This window comes from Dermacentor albipictus, chromosome 1 (genome assembly GCF_038994185.2).
Source record: "Dermacentor albipictus isolate Rhodes 1998 colony chromosome 1, USDA_Dalb.pri_finalv2, whole genome shotgun sequence".
Lineage (NCBI taxonomy): Eukaryota > Metazoa > Arthropoda > Arachnida > Ixodida > Ixodidae > Dermacentor > Dermacentor albipictus.
The window spans coordinates 98,103,895-98,122,408 of NC_091821.1; the positions used below are offsets into that span (position 1 = coordinate 98,103,895).

At 43.3% G+C, this 18,514-nt stretch overlaps 1 protein-coding gene across 2 annotated transcripts in view; it reads right to left on the reverse strand.

Moving 5' to 3' along the window:
* Positions 1-18,514, reverse strand: part of wapl (wings apart-like) — a 120,939-nt gene that overhangs the window by 88,117 nt on the left and 14,308 nt on the right. For both annotated transcript variants that reach the window (XM_065451112.1, XM_065451113.1), the window contains exons 4-7: positions 16,293-16,361; positions 9,558-9,701; positions 2,547-2,683; positions 2,211-2,322 (exon numbers count right to left, since the gene is read on the reverse strand). In XM_065451112.1, coding sequence (XP_065307184.1) covers positions 2,211-2,322; positions 2,547-2,683; positions 9,558-9,701; positions 16,293-16,361 — 462 coding nt within the window. The remainder of the gene's footprint in view (positions 1-2,210; positions 2,323-2,546; positions 2,684-9,557; positions 9,702-16,292; positions 16,362-18,514) is intronic.

Sequence of the window (18,514 nt, forward strand, 5' to 3'; positions counted from 1 at the left end):
GCTCGGCAGCGCTGCTGCGACCGCGAAGAGATGTCGGCTACGAGGTTCGACTTTTCACCATCGTTGCCGCTGTTGTTGCCGAAGTGTCAACTAGCGACAGTGATGAGGACGACACGGAAAGTGACAGCACGGGCTATTCAGGCCCAACAGTGGCAGAAGCTGCGTGTTACGTCAGCCTCATGAATGCGATCGTCGCAAGGAGAACAGGGGCGCGATAACGTAACTATTCCAAATGAAAAGTTTTCCGAACTCCGGCACCCGGCAATGAAAAAGGCGCCCCGGGACTTATGCAGCACTACTGCGCGCGTGCACGGACGTAACGCCAACGAGGAATCTGCCGTGCGAGTGTTTGCCGAGAGGAGGGGGGTATGGGGGCTGGCTGAGAAGCTGGCACGCAGCTTCAGAAAGTTTGAGGCCGCTGTCGTCGTGCTAGGCCATCGCGACATCAAACGAAAATAACACTTACGTCCCGCGAAGTGAATAAATACTGCATGTTTTTTTCCCTTTCATCGCACTCTCTCCGAGTTCCGTTTTCGACAGGTAAGTAGGCGATCTCATGCTATTTCGCTTAAACAGTACTACCGTTTAGTACGTACTTTTTCCCAGCTCCGGCCGACTACGGTTTAACGAGGTTTCACTGTACAGGGAGAATGTTGCAGTAAGGACACATTTGTGAAAATAATTTTTAGAAATACACAACTGATCTCCAAGGCTGATTGTAGGCTTAAGCACAAAAACACATATCGTGCTGCGTGCTCCGTCTGCCTCCCTGGCAGCAGAAACTCTCGCCATGCCAAGTTAAATCACTTCAATGCGTTGCACAGAATTGTTTCTAATGTAGAACACCCCGTGTCATGCTAAGTACACCATGCAAGCCCGAAAACAAACATCAGCAACTGCCACCAAGCATATACCTGGCGTACAACAACACCGTGCATTTGCCCAAGCCAGCATAGCGACAGCTCATAGAAGATACCACTGCCTACACAATATGGTGGTGCCCATGAAAAAAAAAGTCTGTACTTTACCAAGCAGCAAGCCTTGGGTGTGTACATACTATACGGTAATCATAGACCATTAGCCATTACTTTTTCATAACCAAAACAAGAACAAGTTTTAATGTGAGAGCGTTAAGGAGCCCGTGTCACAGAAAATCTGGTGTCATTGTGGGCATCCTGCATCCAGCATCAGACTTCGTTTTGGCAAAAAGATTTTCAAACCACGCATACCCAGGCCTTCCATGTGACACAAGGAATTGACTGAAGTAATTGAATTCCTCAAGCTAAAATACATGGGAAAATTGTAAACTACAATTTACACACAACTTACAGACACGATAGCTCTTGTATTGTAATTTGAATATACAAGAAAACATGATTCTGTTACACAAAAACTCAAACAAACCCCTTTTCCAGCGTTTCTACAATGCATAGACCGGAGACGGTGTCCGTCATTTGCGCACCCCAGCACACAAATATCTCAGAGTCCACGAAGCAGCGCGCCCACTTCCTTGAAACACTTCCAGATGGCACTCATTTGCACCGCATCGCGGCCCATAAAAGAGACCGCATTTCTACCAGAAAGCCCGCCTTCATGCATAGTGTTCACCGCGAGTGTTTCCCGGTAAGCATTACGGTTACATACGCTGCAGTTGCCAGGAAGTGTGAGAAGCAGTCAGAGACCTTTGAATGCTATCGCGTTCCACTCTTAAAGGCAAAACTGAAGCGTCCTCCAAATTTTTTCTCACTTCTCCAAAATAATTGTAACAGGAAATGTAATAGGGTCTATAATAAGAGTCAAATCTGATGATCAAAAAGGCCAACTGTTCGTTCCACAAACGCTAAACTTCCAGTAGCAATAGATCAAGCCTTTGTATCTCTAAGCTCCAGAGCACAGTGCTGCCTGCAATTAGGATGAGCAAGTGTGAAAACAGCAAACACTTTGACTCAGTACAATTTGTGCAAATCAGTCCAAACCTAACGTAAAAGAACTGCCAAACGAATGTTATGCTGCACTGTGACTCGGTGCATCTAACATGTTTTCCTACTGTTATCACTGCAACTAGTCCGCTTTATGTTGAACAGCTGCATTAACTCCTTTCCTAGTGCCAAAATTTATTAATAGCCTAGAGTTCACTCTGACCTTCCCTGGTAAGCGTGCAAAAGCGTGATAAGCGTGCAAAAGGAAAAAGAATAAACACTGATACTCACTGGATCAGAAGGGGCATCAGTTAAGGCACTGAAGAATTTGCACACAATTCCATGAGCTCGTAGGTGCATCCGGAATGCTGGAACCATGCACTTAGATGCCAGGCCAACAACACTGCAAATACAGCATATACAAAACTACGGACCTGAAAGCATAGCCAGTTTACTAAGTAACTGCAATACAATGGTGGAAGTGCAGGAATTTGAAATCCATGGCAAATTGCTACAAAACCTACATGCAATTGTCACCAAGTGCATTCACACTTGGCGGAGTTTACAATCACTTGAAAGCTCTTAACTATAATCAACTACAACTAGAAGCCATGTATCCTGCTTTACCTCAGACATCTAGCTCCTATGGGATTGCCAGGCTGCACTCCCTCCAGTAGGTAATCAATGTCGTCATTGAATTCTTGGGTTTCTCCCGATTCATGGCATTGATAGGCCTTTTTCACATTGCGGACCACTGTGTAGAGCTACAGAAAAAAAAGAAGACACGACATAGTTGAGATACATATGCAGTGGTTATATGCATGAGATATGCAGTTAAACCTCAATGTAACGAACCTATTAAATCCTCAACAGAAAATATTGTCTTACTTTTCATAACTTGATGTCCATAGAACTCCACATATTTTTAGACTCAATATCGTATTTATTCGATTATAAGGCGAGGGTGCAGTTGGGGAACCCGAGAAAAAGAACTTACTATGTACACACACTAATACAGTTAAATCTTGATATAACGAAGTTAGTAAAGGCAATTTGCTCTGTTATATTGAAATTCGATGTTTTATACAAATAAGTAGAGGTGCGGACGGATTTTTCTTACATGGAAGGGGCCGAAAAATTTTCCAAATTATCGAGAAATTGGAAAAAGCAAATTTGAATGAGAAAAACATACACTTACAGTAATCCCTTTTTATAACAAAATTGCTTTACTCAAAATATCGCTTTATTAGAAGTTTTTTCTGGTCCTGACCCAATCGTATGCATTTTAACCCTTTGAAGGTTTTTGCCGTACATGGACAGCGGCGGTTTTCTGTCCCACAAGGTCTTTGCCATACGGGTACGGTTTCGACCCTCCGTTTGAAATTTCGCGCGATAATGACAATGCGTGCTCACTGGGAGGTGCTGCCGCCTTTTAGGATTTATAAGAAGCGTTTGAAATGTGCGCTACCTTCTTGGGGAGATAAAAGGAATTGATTTCTAGCTTCAGCGCATTGTGCAGACTGCGGCAACACCCCTTTTGCGATTTCGGTTTCACCGCGTGATCGCAACAGAGGCGCGCGAAACGTCATTTTTCTTTTTGTCGGCACTCTCTTGCAGAAGCGGTGGAAGTTGATTTCTATCTTGATTGGTGCTGCTCTTAGCTTGTTTATAACCGCCACTCGCAAGGTATTCTCACTCTCAGGGGCAACGCGCTTTCGCGGTTTCGGTTCTTCCGCGTGATCGCAGCGGAGCCGCGCAAAACGTGATTTTTCTCTTTGTCGTCACGCTATCGCAGGTGCGGCGGAAGTTGATTTCTATCTTGATTGGCGCTGCTCTTAGCTTGTTTGTCACCGCCACTCACGAGGTATTCTCGCTCTCTGTGGCGAGGCGCTTACGCAAGAGGGTGCCTCAGACCTCTGCCCAAGGCAGCAGCATGCACGCAGAGATGTCATGTGTGCGCCAACACAACTCGTCGCTCCAAGAGATGAACATACATGCATTTTAGGTGTGCAGACTGCGATAAGGCGCTGTGCGGAGACCCATGTTTCAAGGAGTACCACACTCTGAAATACTATTGAACATTTTGCAGTTCTGAGTGATGCCGACACCAAAATACTCTTCCTAATTTTTTTTTTACTATTTATTCCCGACTTTACACATCTTGTACATTCAAGATCCGCAACAAAGTAATTTGACCACCTGGGAAAGTTTTTTTCAAAATAATTCGACCCTCAAAGGGTTAAGCCACATTACTTGAAGCACACAAAGAGCTTGACTCGCTTAGAGCGAAGAATTTTTTGCACATGCAGTGTCAAGTTAATACTGCCGATGAATTAGTCCCATGCAGGCACAGAACAGGCCACAAAAGTACCAAACCCATGACCAATGACCGCCTAGTAACGGGTACAAGCTTACGCTGAGTGCTCCCAGCTGTTTACTGTGGAGTGAACGGAAGCTGTCAAATTCCATCGTGCAGTGCGCCCGAACCGTTAATCTCAGTTGCACTCGCATCGCTGGTGTCCCCCGTGATATAATACACACAAAAATAAAGTTTTCCTGACACTTTGCGATGTTGAAAAATCGTGGTAAAAAACCACAGGCAGGCTTGTGCCATAGCATTCCATGGGGTTCTCTTGATGAGCAAGTTTTACTGCTCTAAAGAATACTTCTGGCGCTGAAACATGCTGAAAAGCACAAAAGAAGTGTCTCCCCGATTATAAGGGCCATGTTCAACGCAAAGAGCTATGTTAACAAACCGGGAAGACGACTTTGGGGTGGCCTAGAAACTTGTGTGCTGCTCGCCATAATCACCCTGCATCGCAATAAAACACCGCCCCTAGCTTCGTTACACTTTTGACAGTGAAAATCAACTGCTAACTTGCCGAAAACATGAAAAATCCAAGCACTGCCAACGGTAAGTCAGGCTGTCAACATGGCGGGTCGACACAAGCTGGTGTTTCCCCGGCAATTTTCTCAAACCAATCATGCTCAATTCACGCCATCAACATTAGACAAACGGTCTAAATGTGTGGTAGGGTCATTGAATTTCATTCCTAGACATTTGTCAATGGTGCAGACGCGACGGTGCGTGAACACTGACACTCAAACCGTAGAATTAGCAGTGTCGTCGACAATGGTGCGCTGAAAAACTCTCATTTTGCAAACTTCACAGCTGCACACCTCGGTAAAAAATTGCCCAGTGATCATGCAAAGCCCCTACTGCAAAACCGTTCAGTTTTCATGATCGCGCTGCATACCCACAATGAGCGGCTAATCGTTTTTTGAGCACAACAAACACAACCTGAGACTCGAGCCACAGTATTTGCGGTGCTTTCCAGCGCAATACTCTCATAGTCTTCCGTGACTTCCACACCCACCCCCTATAAAAGCGGCCACAGCTTTCCCCTCCTCATTCACTCTCCAGTCTGCAAGCCGTTTGGACGCCAGTCACTCCTCTCACTTGCCTTCATGTCAACTCCTCACCTCCTTGCTGCCAGTTTCAACGTCGCTCCTCCAAAGCTGCCCTCTTCCGGCCTGCCCTCCCAAGCACAATCTTCCATCAACGGGTGCCCTTCCGCAATTCCTGTTTCTTGGTCTCCACAACTACGATCGCATTTTTTCCGCTACCTGTGAAGCTGATCCCAAGCCCGCCATTGCAATCGTCACCATCACCAGCGCGCACTGACAAGAAAAGCAAGGTGCCCTGATGATGTTTATAAGCTTCTGCCTTCTGCGTCGCCCGCCACATTCAGTCACTTTGATGCCGACGGCACATGCGTTTGTATCCGTGCTGCAGGCCATGTGAATGTGTGTTATTGGGAGTGCTTCGTTAGGCATGCCTCGCATGTGCTTTTGTGGTCTACAGTGATAAATGGCTCCATCACCATGAGTCTCCAGGCGAAAGTGTCCGGCTTGGAGCAGTAAGTTCTGCTGATAGAAAAAGTGGAAAAAGACGACCGACAGAAACTGAGATCGCGAAGGAATTTGGCATACCGCCGTCTACTTTACCAACTGTATTGAAAAACAAGGAAGCTGTTCTGGATGGCTTTGAAAAGAGCTTCTCAGCAAAGAGAAAGAGGAATCGTGGTTCAAAATACCCCGAAGTGGAAGGTGTACTTCTATAGAGTGGCTGAAGAATGTTAGGAGTGCAACTCTTTCCGTACATGGACCTGCACTTACTGCAAAAGCTGAAGCTCTTGCTCTCTGAATGGGCCATAAAGATTTCAAATGCTGCAATAGCTGGCTTGAGCGGTTCAAGAAACGACACGACGTGACCTTGAAGTTGATTGTTGGCGAAAGCGCAGTCGTGAACCATGAAACAGACGTATGGCTCCAACATTGGCTCCAAGCTCTACTTGAAAAATATGAAGACAAAGACATCTACAACCTAGATGAGACTGCATTTTTCCACAAGATGCTACTGAATCACACATTCACTACCGCTGCCGGATCCTCACCCGGAGGAAAATAGAGCAAGGAGCAGTCTGGGTGCTGTTTGGTGCCAATGCAACAGGTGAGGAAAAGCTTCCCTTGTTAATACTGGGGAAGGCGGAGAAGCCGTGGTGCTTCCGAAATGCAACTACTCCCAAGGAATGCATCTATAGAAGTAACAAGTGAGCATGGATGATTGCTGCTATTTTTGAAGACTACGTGCGCCTTCTGGATAGACAGTTTGAAACAAAGAATCGGCAAGTGCTTTTCATAACTAAGAATTGTCCGAGCCACGAGAAGATTGACAACATCAAGGCAATCGCTATGAAACTTTTGCCTGCAAACACAACCACAGTACTGCAACCGATGGATCAGGGCATCATTGAGACAACCTGGAAACTGAACTGCAAGGCTCTTTTGCAGTGCATGCTCACAGCGTATGGTGCCAGCAAGAGGTACAACATTGATTTGCTTGGTGCTATCTATTTGCTGAACTTTTCATGGAAAGAGCTTGCACCTTAGAAGGTTGCCAACTGCTTTGCGCACGACGGCTCTTCCTGCGCAGTCGTCAGCGACCTTGACGATGACCAGCCTGACAATGACCGGAATTGCAGCAATCTGTACAAGGCTGTTCATAAAATTGCTGACCCCTTTCAGACATTTGTGTTGGTTGACGCTGCTGCTCCCGTGGTCGACCCAGTGACGGAAGCGGAGATACTAACTGACACTGTTGGTAGCCCCGATGAGGACGAAGAGCGGGCGGATGAAAAGCCACATAAAATATGAACTATGGTGCAGACACGAAAGCACCTACGTCTGCTGCGAAATAAGGTCGAATGCATGGGCGGCAACAACAACCTCATTCAATGCTTGGTCAAATTAGAACAGGGGTTGCTTGCACCCGGTAAGAACTTGAAACAGGCAAAGCTCACTTCCTTTTTTGCACCTGAATAAAGTTTTGCTTCACTGAATACATTGTATTTGACTTCCTCGTAGTTGTGGCACAATTATAGCTCGACTGCTTTAGTTTTTCTCGAGTGGTCGCTTATATCGAATGACCATTTATAACAAATTTTTTTGCCATCCTGCTGACTTCGTTATAATGAGGGATTACTGTGTGTAAATTTGAGAGTTGGCAACCAAAGATGCAGTTTCATGCCATGTTAATGATATCTTCGCCTCAGCAGTCAGTCGCTCTTGGTCGTGCGTCACTCAATTTAGCAACCACTTATAATTCAATCACTTGACTATCTGCACCTGCTGCAAAAGTTTCCATTTATTGTCTCTGCGGTCCCTTGCTGTGACAGTAAAATTTCATTATACTTAAATCATATATAAACACACTTCGGTATATCGATGTTCAAAATGCATGGTGTTCCATGGACAAGAAGTTATAACAAATTAAATACTTCTTTATATTGAGGTTTAACTGTATAAGGCTGGGTATTTAGCTGTATAAGGCCAATGGATTATTTAGAATCAGCAGAGATTGTCCTAAATACAGTATAATCGAAAGCCCCTAGAATAATTGAAATAATCGGGTCAGGTTAAATGCAAATTTTGCCTTGTGGTGTGACTTCACAGCAGAGTACGCCACACTGCCGTGAACCTACACCACAAAGGGTGGGTTCTGTCAAATTTACTGTTAAATTTAGTATTAAAATTTTAAGGCAAAAGCCTGAAGTCGCTCATTGCGTGATGGCCTTGAAAAAAAAAATGCACCAGCTACTTGAGCGGTACAAAAAAAACCACATGACCGTCTCCGAGTGAGCAGCGTGCGGACAAAGAAACAAGTGTTTCGTCGCTGACGTCATGCGGCGGTGGCGGTGGTGGTTGTGGTGACAGTCGAGTGCAAAGCGAGAGAGACCATGAGGGAGGACACTTGCCCGGGGCCTAGCGAATTCGTGGTAGGCCCCGGAAGTACGCTACGGCCAAGGATGCTCACCAAGCGAGAAATGAGGTGCGACATGCGAAGCGGCGGAAGCAAGGCATTCGACCGCGAGTGCTACTTTCCCCTACTGAGAGGATGCAACATAATTGTGTTCGGTTTGTGTTACACATTTCTAACACTTACTAGCGACAAGCATGGTGCACCTTTAGGCATTGCATTAAGTGCTTGCATGTGTCGTTGAGGAGGTCGACCTAAAGCGCCACATGTGTGCTTCACACTGACTTGTTACGTCTTGCAAGGAGTCTGACTCTTCCGATCGTATAGCTTAATGCATTACCAAGTGTGCAGCAGGCTTTCATCTTTACGTGTTACAGGAGTGTAACATGCTGCCAAACTCTTATTCTAATTGTTGGTGTGGGTCATAGCACAAAAATACGGTACTACCACACCTGCCAATGTTTATTAGTTGCTACAATTCGAGCTGCCCTCTAAAAACTGGATTGCCCTAAATGTGGCACTGCTGCCACCATATTGCAACAGTGACTGAATCTATCAGCCTTACATATAAGGTGGGAGGCGACTTCAAGGCTAAGGATTCCGAGAAAAAGCCTTGCCTTATATTAGAATAAGCACAGTGATAAACTGTATTTATCCGCAGTTTCAAGGTAATGAAATTTCATCACTGTTCCAAAGACAGAGCAAGGCAATAAAGCAGAACTGTAATGTGGGTGCCAGTGGCGAAATGGTTTAATTACATGCGGTTGTTTGTGGACGAATCACAATTGTGTTAGAAGGCAGAGCCATCCTTGGATGCGCATTCGGACGTCACGTCACATGCAAGGCTGCACAATAATATGCTATCAAGGTTATGAGAAATGCATGTTTTAGTCAACAACACTCTTATATGCGCATCTCAGGTTGTGCGAAAGTGGTGAAAGCTCACTGCAGAAACATGCACAGTACTTGCAGGGCAGTAGGTGCCACCTTCGGAAAGCGACGTACATACGATGCAAGAATGCAGGCCGACCCTACATAGGCAGCATGTCTTTGCACAATATATGATACTTCAATATAACAAGAAATTCTGTGTAATAAGTGCCGATTTTTGAAACTTCGTTTTATCAAGATTTAACTGCACGCAGTCATTACAGAAATGTTTATCGTCAAGTATGGCAAACAGCTACATACATACCCAAATTAGTTTGAAAGCATGCTGTACAGATTACTTAAAACCATGAAGTTCATCTATTTTACTCCTTAGCATAATCCTTTACTCTAAATTTTTTTTACCAAGAAGAAATTACGAGAGCTCTCACCTCACGAGCCTTGCGAGGGCACTTCACAGATGTTACAGCATCTTTCCATGGCCGTGATGGTTGATGTACTTCTCTTGTTAGAGCACTGTCACTGAACGTAGCTTCATCAAATTCCTCAGCAAGCTTGTTTCGATCTTGTGTAGCCTGAAAATTATATGAACACCTTAGTTGCCCCACATCAAGAAACAAACACAGTTGTAAAATAGAATTTATGCAATTCATTAAAAGAATTCATTTTTACAAGATTGTTTGATGAATGCATTGCACAAAATACTGTCAATATATTTATTTCTGCAATAATTTAAATTCTATGCAGTATTAAAAGTCAACATGTGTCAGCCTTTACTTGCCACCACTAAAAAATGAATTGAATTCTGGTGTTTTACGTGCCAAAACTACGGTTTGATTACGAGGCATGCCTTAGTGGAGGACTCCGGATTAATTTTGACCACCAGGGGATCTTTAACGTGCCCCCAACGCCTGGGATGCGGGCATTTTTGCATTTCTCTCCCATCGAAATGAAGCCACTGTGGCCGGGATTCGACCCCGCGACCTCCACCACAGTCATTAAGCCACTGTGGCGTGTACTACTAATTACATATATATATATATACTCTTTACAAGTTATTATGCTAGCTAATTCTTATATATTGTTAGCTCACTGAAAATGTTTAACCTTTCTGTTAAAATAAAAATTTCAGTTTTAATATTTGAACAGTAATGCACAGAATTATCACTGAAATATCATTTGGCTGCTAACATTGTGAGTAGCCTAAACTAGAAACCACTAAAACAAGAGAACGAGCATTGTGCACAGGAATAGACATTTGTCAGACATATTAAAAGACAGTTTCTCAAAAAAAAAAAGGCAAAGGCAGAGTTTGAACATCAAAACAGAGTTTTGGCTTCACATTAAGCTACAACCTGCTTTCAATGACTGTGGCTAGGGAAAAGCAAAGTTCGAACAGGAAGTAGGCTGCGGCAAAAAGAAACCCAAGCCTTTTAGGGTTTTAGTAATCAACGACAAGTGCTCTCCTGCTATACCTGGCCATAAATTTGGACAGGCAGTTCAGTTGATGCTGCCTCAAAAAGTGCCTCTTCCAAAAATTTCCCTTTAAAAAATGAAAATTATCAAGTTTTTAAGAACTACCGGCATGTGCTGTGGTCAGCTTGGCTGAAGCACTGGTTGTAGTGCACATTGTCCCACAACAGCAACTGGTACACAAGCACCCTTTGTCCACCCACTGTTGAACATCTATTGCAATGATTTATTTATTTATTTATTTATTTATTTTACAACTACTGCCAGCCTTGTTACCAGGCCTTAGGCAGGAGCAGGCATTTGAAATAACAAAAAACATATATGAAATAAGATCAAACAAGATAACAGACACTGAACAGGAATCTGCATAAAAAACAACAACATAAGAGAAACCTTTCAAAATCATGATTTGATTAGTAAAAACGAGAGATGAACGCTATGGTTTATTCACAAAGTGCAGAAACAAAGGATGAAACCGTTGGACATTCGACAGTTGTGGCAGGTAGTGCGTTCCATTCAGAAATCGCGCGTGGGAAAAAAGAATTTTTAAGTACGTTAGTCCTGCAGGTAAAATCTCTAACCTTTTTGTTGTGATAAGAGCGCGTGTGACGGTGACTAGCCGGCAGAATATATGCTGTTTTATCTATTCCTAATTTATTGTTATACAGTAAGAAAAAAAATTTCATTCTGTCCCGGTAACGCCTTATTGCAAGGTTTTCCAGTTCTGCAGCTTCTAGAAGGGATGATGGAGATGTGCGCCAGCTGTACGAATTGAAAATAAACCTGGCTGATTTTCTTTGGACTTTCTCAATTTTAGTGATTTTGGTTAGTGTGTGCGGATCCCAGACAATCGCAGCGTATTCTATAATGGGTCGGATGAATGTTTTATATGCTAAGAGTTTTATTTCAGGTGAAGCGTTTCCTATTGATCGCCTTAAAAAACCTAGTTTCTTCATTGCTTTATTATAAATGTATGTTACATGTTCATTCCACCTAAGATCTGATGTTAATACTAATCCCAAGTATTTGTACGTGGACACAACTGATAAAGGCTGGTTGTTAATGCTATAAGTAGGGGTTAAGGGATTCTTTTTGCGAGTAATGGTCATTGCAACAGTCTTTTTGAGGTTAATACTCATCTGCCATTTCGAGCACCAGGTTTGTATTTCATACAGCGCGGTGTTTAAAGCTTCCTGATCATCTGAATTGCGTATTTCGTTGTACAAAATGCAGTCATCTGCAAAAAGCTTTATCTTGACGCGTATGTTACTGATGACGTCGTTGATAAAGATAAGAAAGAGGAGCGGCCCTAACACTGATCCCTGTGGAATGCCTGAGTCTACAGTTGCGGGTGTTGAAGCTGCATCGTTGACCTGAACACTTTGTTTGCGTAATGAAAGGTATGCTGTAAGCCAGTTAACTAAGGCGTCGTTCTTTAAAATAGGTTTTAGTTTAAGAAGTAGTTCGGAGTGAGAGACGCGGTCAAATGCTTTTTCAAAATCGAGAAATATTAAGTCTATTTGGCCTTGTCTATCTAAAGCTGTCGCTAAGTCATGAACTGTTTCTACGAGCTGAGTTACAGTTGAAAAACCTCGCCGGAAACCATGTTGTCTTGCGTCAATTATTGCGTTGTCGTCAAGAAAGGCAGAAATGTGCTTAAAAATTATGTGTTCGAGGATTTTCGCGCATGTGCATAGTAAAGATATTGGCCTGTATGATGTGAGGAGAGACGGATTCGCTGTTTTCGGAACAGCTAGTTGGAACAGCTAGATGGAACAGCTAGTTGCTTTTTTGGCGCAGGTTTTGGCGCAGGCAGAGAAATGATTTAAGACAATGACAAGCACTTTTGCCAGTGTCCAATGTACATCTATACTGCAGATATTTTCTCAATAAAAATTGAAATAGTCAATAAATATACTATTGGAGCCAGCTTTATTCCCACGAATAATGTATTCAGAAAAAAAAAACGGCCAAACTTTTAAAAATTTTGATAGAATTACTTTCCCTACACGTATATTGTGGTATAAAGTCGCTTCTACCATATCGATTTGCGACAGATTTTGTGCATTTGGTGAGCTTCGAGTGAGCGGCATTTGGTGTGCTTAGAGCGAGCGAAGAAAAAAATAATAAAGATCACAGAATTAACACACGTCAAGAAGACCAAGCCATAGGACATGCGCGAATAAATGGAATTCAGAGTAAAGACGTCCACAGGTTTCTTAACTGCTAATGCGCACAGCTTCTCCGTTGCACCACTGTGCAGTAGAACATGTGAAACCTGTTTAAGTTACAATTGCGGAATGTGCCCTTCTGATCGTGCAGGCTAATGGGCAAATTATGTCTCAGTGGTTGAGTATGCATATTATGAAATATTTCTAAAGCATCACTGTCAACAACTACACCAAAACGGCTTCAGACCAGATGTTACCCAAAGCTTCCTTTGATCCGACATCCTCCTCGTGCTCCATACCATGCTAATATCACAAACACCAAACTTCAGCACAAACAGCACAAGCAACAAGACACGAAACCACATAGCGGCAATACAATGGAAACTCCACTTAAGAGAAATGCAACAAAAACACAAAACAGTGTATGGAGGACTGATGGCATTGGCTATATCCATGGCTATGGCTGCTCTGTCAACTTCAAGGATGATAATGATAGGGTGCTTTAAGTTTACCAGCAAGGCACTATCAATGAAACGAGGCTTTCGTTCTTATGCTTCCCTTGGCACAGGCTCAGTGCAATTTTCCACTACAATGCCATTTTCGAGCAGGATTACGCATAACACACCTCTTGACACAATTTGGTGCTATTGGTGCAGCTGTTCCCATCACAGCTACTGCAAGCGTCACTGCAATAAACATTAAAATGCCATGAACAATGTTTTGTTCAGTGTGTGTGTGTGATGCCTGAAAGCTGTAAAAACTGTTGCATGCCCATGTGTCCACTGAGCGTGCCATGAGCTGTTAATGTCTGCTACCAACAGACTTTCTGTAATGCAATATAATAAATAATGACAATAAGGGGAACCGATTTTTGGTAATCATGGCCATATGAAGCCGAAAGGCAATGAAGCCAAGGAAAGCATAAAGGTAATTAGCTGAGGTTGAAATTTAAATGTAGAAAGTAATAAGAACAGGGAAAATGAAGGTGCAAAAAAAAATCGCCAGTGGCCGCTGAACCCACAACCTCCTTATTACGGGTGCATTGCACTACCGGTTCTGCTACAGCAATGACCATCAATTCGGCCACTACCATGAGTATTTATGTGTACTACATATAGTCCAGGAAGGTTAGCCAGCGAGGTATTTATGTGTGCTAGATCTGGAGTGTGTGCTTGATCGGGAGTGTTAGCTAGTTCCCAGGGCTAGATCTAGTACACATAAATATCCAAGATAGTGGATGCATTTATGGCCATCGCCGTAGCACAATTGGTAATGCAACGCATGTGTAATGCAGAGGTTGTGGGTTCAGCTCCCACCAGGAACAAGCTATCTTTCCATCTGCTTTCATTTTTCCTTCTCCTCATTATTTTCTACAATAGAGAGCCAGATTGTTCAAAGGCACCACTCAATTTTTGAGGTTTGCAAGGTGGCACGATACATCTGTTGCAACCTTTTGCAGGACTAAACCCACCGTTTGCGGACTCTACAGTGTGACAGCTACAACACCTGGTATTTTCACCCTGGCCGTCAAGTTGGGACCATACCATTAAGCAACCTGAAACAAGTTTGACGCCATTACCATTAGTAAAACATCTTTCTTATTGTAAAGTCGCTGCAGTGGTGAGTACATTTAGATGTTGCTCAGAGTCATATCTGTCCTGTGACAGCTTAATTCTTTCCGTACTGCGCCCATTGAGCCAGCTAACGATGGTTTGAAATGCCGCTTTCGATACCTTCCGTGCCACTCACGGACACAAAGCGCCATCGCAAATGAAGGAGGAGAACTATTCTTTTGTTTCGTAAGCAGTTTGCTCCCCCCCCCAGGTGGTGGATTTTGAATGCGCTCCCAAGTTTTCGCGATCGTCAAAGTAGAAAGCAAAAATGGCCGCCCGCTATCGATGGTTTGAAACACCCCTTTCGAGACCTTCCGTGCCACTCACGGACACTCTGCGCCATAGGACGTGAAAGAGGAGAACTATATTTCTGTTTTCTAAGCAGCTCGCTTTTTCCCCACCAGGCGTTAATTCTTGAACGCACTCAGAAATTCCATGATCGTCAAAGTAGAAAGCAAAAATGGCCACCTCCGAGAATGGCGCACATGCTTCGAAAGATAGCTAGCAGATTTCGCGATTCCACTGCGTCTTCTGCGGCTGATATTATCGATGGATCGAGGTGCAGCAAGTCTCGGGGTGCTGCCCTTTCATCGGGCTTTGACTCTGAGAGCGACGACGATGCAAGCCAGCCCTGAACATTGGCGGCCACAGCCCGGTACATCAAGTTGTAGTGCTTGGACTTCAACTGTTGCAGTTGAATACCTGTCCAATAAAAACTTTCGATTTTTTCGGAGATAGTGTCCATTAGAAAGAAATACATTCTGTATATCATAATTTTTGTAATGTTTTTTTCTTACTAGACACAACCATGTATTCACAAACTTTGTTCAATTTTATCCCACAATTTTGACTCTCACAATTTACAGTAAACCCTCAGTTGTACGAGTGTCGGTTTAAAACATATTTCAGAATAACAAGCTTTTAGAAAATCCCCGGCAGTTTTCCTATGCATTCAATGCAAAAATCTTTCAGTTAAAAGAATTTTTGAATAGCAAATATTTCAGTTGAGCGAACTTGATCAGTGGACCTGAGCTCATATTTGAAATCAGTTCAACGAAGTTTTGCGCTCTGTAGCGCTGGCGTAACCGATTCCCGCCGCCCCCAAATCGACCCTCCAGTGGCGGCTATGTGCAGTGTAGCAGTGAGCTAGTTACCTGTGCTGAACTATCATGTCTAGAAATTGTTTCCTGTGTTCATCCTGAAGAAGAGTGCGACGAGGAAGATGCAATGGCAGAGGCAGATTCAAATCCTGTAATTCCAGCTGAGGCTGTAGGATGTGTTAGAAAGTTGCGAGACGTGTCTCAGCAACACGCTCTGCCAGAGGAAGTGCACAAAAACATAGTCTCTGGACGGCTTTGTTACTTCTTGCACTTTAAAGAGCACCAGTGCAAATGAAAATCAGATTTGAAAGATGAGACAGGCAGCAATGTAACTGTTACATATTTCATATATAATCATGTATGTAACTCTATAAATTGCATTTCACACTTTTGGCTCGATTCCTGCTGTGCCCTATGCTGTTCTATATTCCAAGGAATATTCAGTTTAATAAACTTTCAGTTAAGTGAACTATTTCCTTGGGTCCCATGAAGTTCACTCAAGTGAGAGTTCACTGTATAAAACTTGCTTATGGCATACTTCTCGTTAAATAAAGCTTTGATGCGTGCAAAGTGCATTCATACGGCTTTTTGTTTATTACATGAAATATTAAGTGCAGCAGTTCCTTCAGAAAAGAAATATGACGTCACCAACAAAAACCACTTAATTTCCCCATGGTATGGAAAGAGTTAAACAAGCCATAAATGTCATGAAGGATGCTCCTCTAGATCTTCAATTACAGCATGCAGCAAGAATTACACATTGCATCTATTTAATGCAATGAAAGAATGCCATGGACAGGATTCCTTACCTCTGTCAATTCAAGGTCTTCCTCAGTATCTGGAGTCTGCCAGTGTCGCAGTTTGTAGACTGCTTTTGGCTAGACAAGAAAATACAAGTGTTTCTTGAGAAATCTCATTGGTATACACTATAAGCAACTGAAATTGAAAATTAACTTCTTGTACATTGAAACCACTAAGTTTCAATAGTGCCAGTAAAGTATGTGCTCCCAGCTCACGACTTCATGTCAGAAAGTTAAAAGGTTGCCCTTCACAGCTCCTTTACATACATGCAAGCATCCAATCTACCACAATCGAAGTGGAAATGCATGCCTACAGAACACACACAATGTCATTGCTATGGCCCTAGCAATTTATGTCCTACAGCCAACATTCATAACAGCAAAGAAAGCGGCGGTAGCTCAATTGGTAGAGCATTGCACGCGAAATGCGAAGGTTGTGGGATCGTTCCCCACCTGCGGCAAGTTGTTCTTTTTCATCCGCGTTCATTTCCATTAATTTATTGTTTCTTTATTTCATTTATTAAGCATAAGTAATTTCCCCTATGTTGTCCTTGGTGTCAGGGCTTGTTGGCTTCTTATGATATGACTAATAAAAATCGGGCCCCTCGGTTAACCCTCTTTCTTCTCGTTCAGATATGATAGTTATGTAGGTATGCACCATGTAATTCAATGTGAAATTAAGTCTCACACTTTTATGTCGCAAAATGCTTTTATCACATGGAAGGTGTCACGGGTCCGATCCTATTCACCACCAAACAAGCCGCATAACACATTTCTCGCACCAGTGGCCCCAGCGCACACCTTGCGCTCGTGACCAAAACATAGTACAACATCCCATACTGTAAGCACAACACTGTACAAATAATATGTCATTTGATGAAAACGTGCAATTGATCTAGATCAAAAACAACTGCACCGTGAAACACTGAGTGAGAATGCTACGACTGCACTACTTGCATAGCATAGCATCATTGCCTGCTACATATGAAACGGAGTATACCTCATGCTCAATTCTGTTGCTCAGGTATGCTCAAAAACTTCATATTTAATGTACTTAACTGGATCAATGAAAAGCTATGCTGCTCTTACTTTTCAAAGCATAAAAAGAAAATGACTGTGTACAGTGACACCCACCCATCTCTGTGGCTGACAACTTAGGAAAGTCTTCACAATGGCTGCAAGGCTTGCTAACCTGTTCTGGCTACTAAAGGCAAGATTTAGAGATAGTATGTCAGCTTAAACACCATCCCCTTTCCTGCTTTCAAGTTCACATTCCTACGCCTGCGTAGAAGCACTGTAGAAAAGCAGACAAAAAAGAAAGGGGGGGGGGGGGTGGCTGAGACCAATGCGGCGCTTGTCTGCGTCCTTTTCCCTTGTTGTTTGTACCATTCACCATGCATTGAATTGTAATAACTGGGCAAGTTGGGTTAGGTTCATTTGGCTCACAGCCCAAACCAAGAACTATGGATCGCTATGCTCATCCCAACTTGACCTTGTCTAAGTTTTTGCACTGGACGAGATGTATGAGGTCTGCCCCGGAGTTCATGCAGTTAGTCAGCAAAAAGGTGGGAGGATGAACTGGCTCTGTTCTCTCTCCACTCGATAGGAACCAGTTAACCACTAGGGCAAGTTGAGTCAAGTTGTAATGCTGTATGACAATGCAGAATTATATGCATGCACTGCTTGTACAACCCATCTTTAGATTTACTCCAAATGGAGATTGAACAGACGGAACAAAGCATCAATATTAAATTTCTTGTGAAACTGGGCTAGAATGGTGCAGAAATGGAAAGAACGCCATAAAGAACGGAAAGAATGCCCTAACGATAATAACTATGTAAAAGTGGGTCCAGCATTTTCGGGAAGGCCATGAAGACGCCCAAAGACGACACAAGATCAGGACGGCCCTCCACCTCATGTAAAGATTAAAACATAAATCAGGTGCATTCTCTTGTGCTCAGTGACTGGCAAATGACTGCTAGAATGATATCAGAAGCACATGGGTTTGAGAGTCATCTGTGCATGGAATTTTGACTGAGAATTTGGAAATTTTGAAAACAAAAAGAATATTGCATTGATTTATTTGTGTGCAGTTACACTCTGGTCTATCTCACCACCAGCACGACCGTCTGGCCCATCCCATTCCCAATGCAACAGACTTCCGCTCCAGATTGTTTTCAGGAAACCCGTTCCCCAGCAGGTGACCCTTTTTTCTACGGGGCAAACGAACA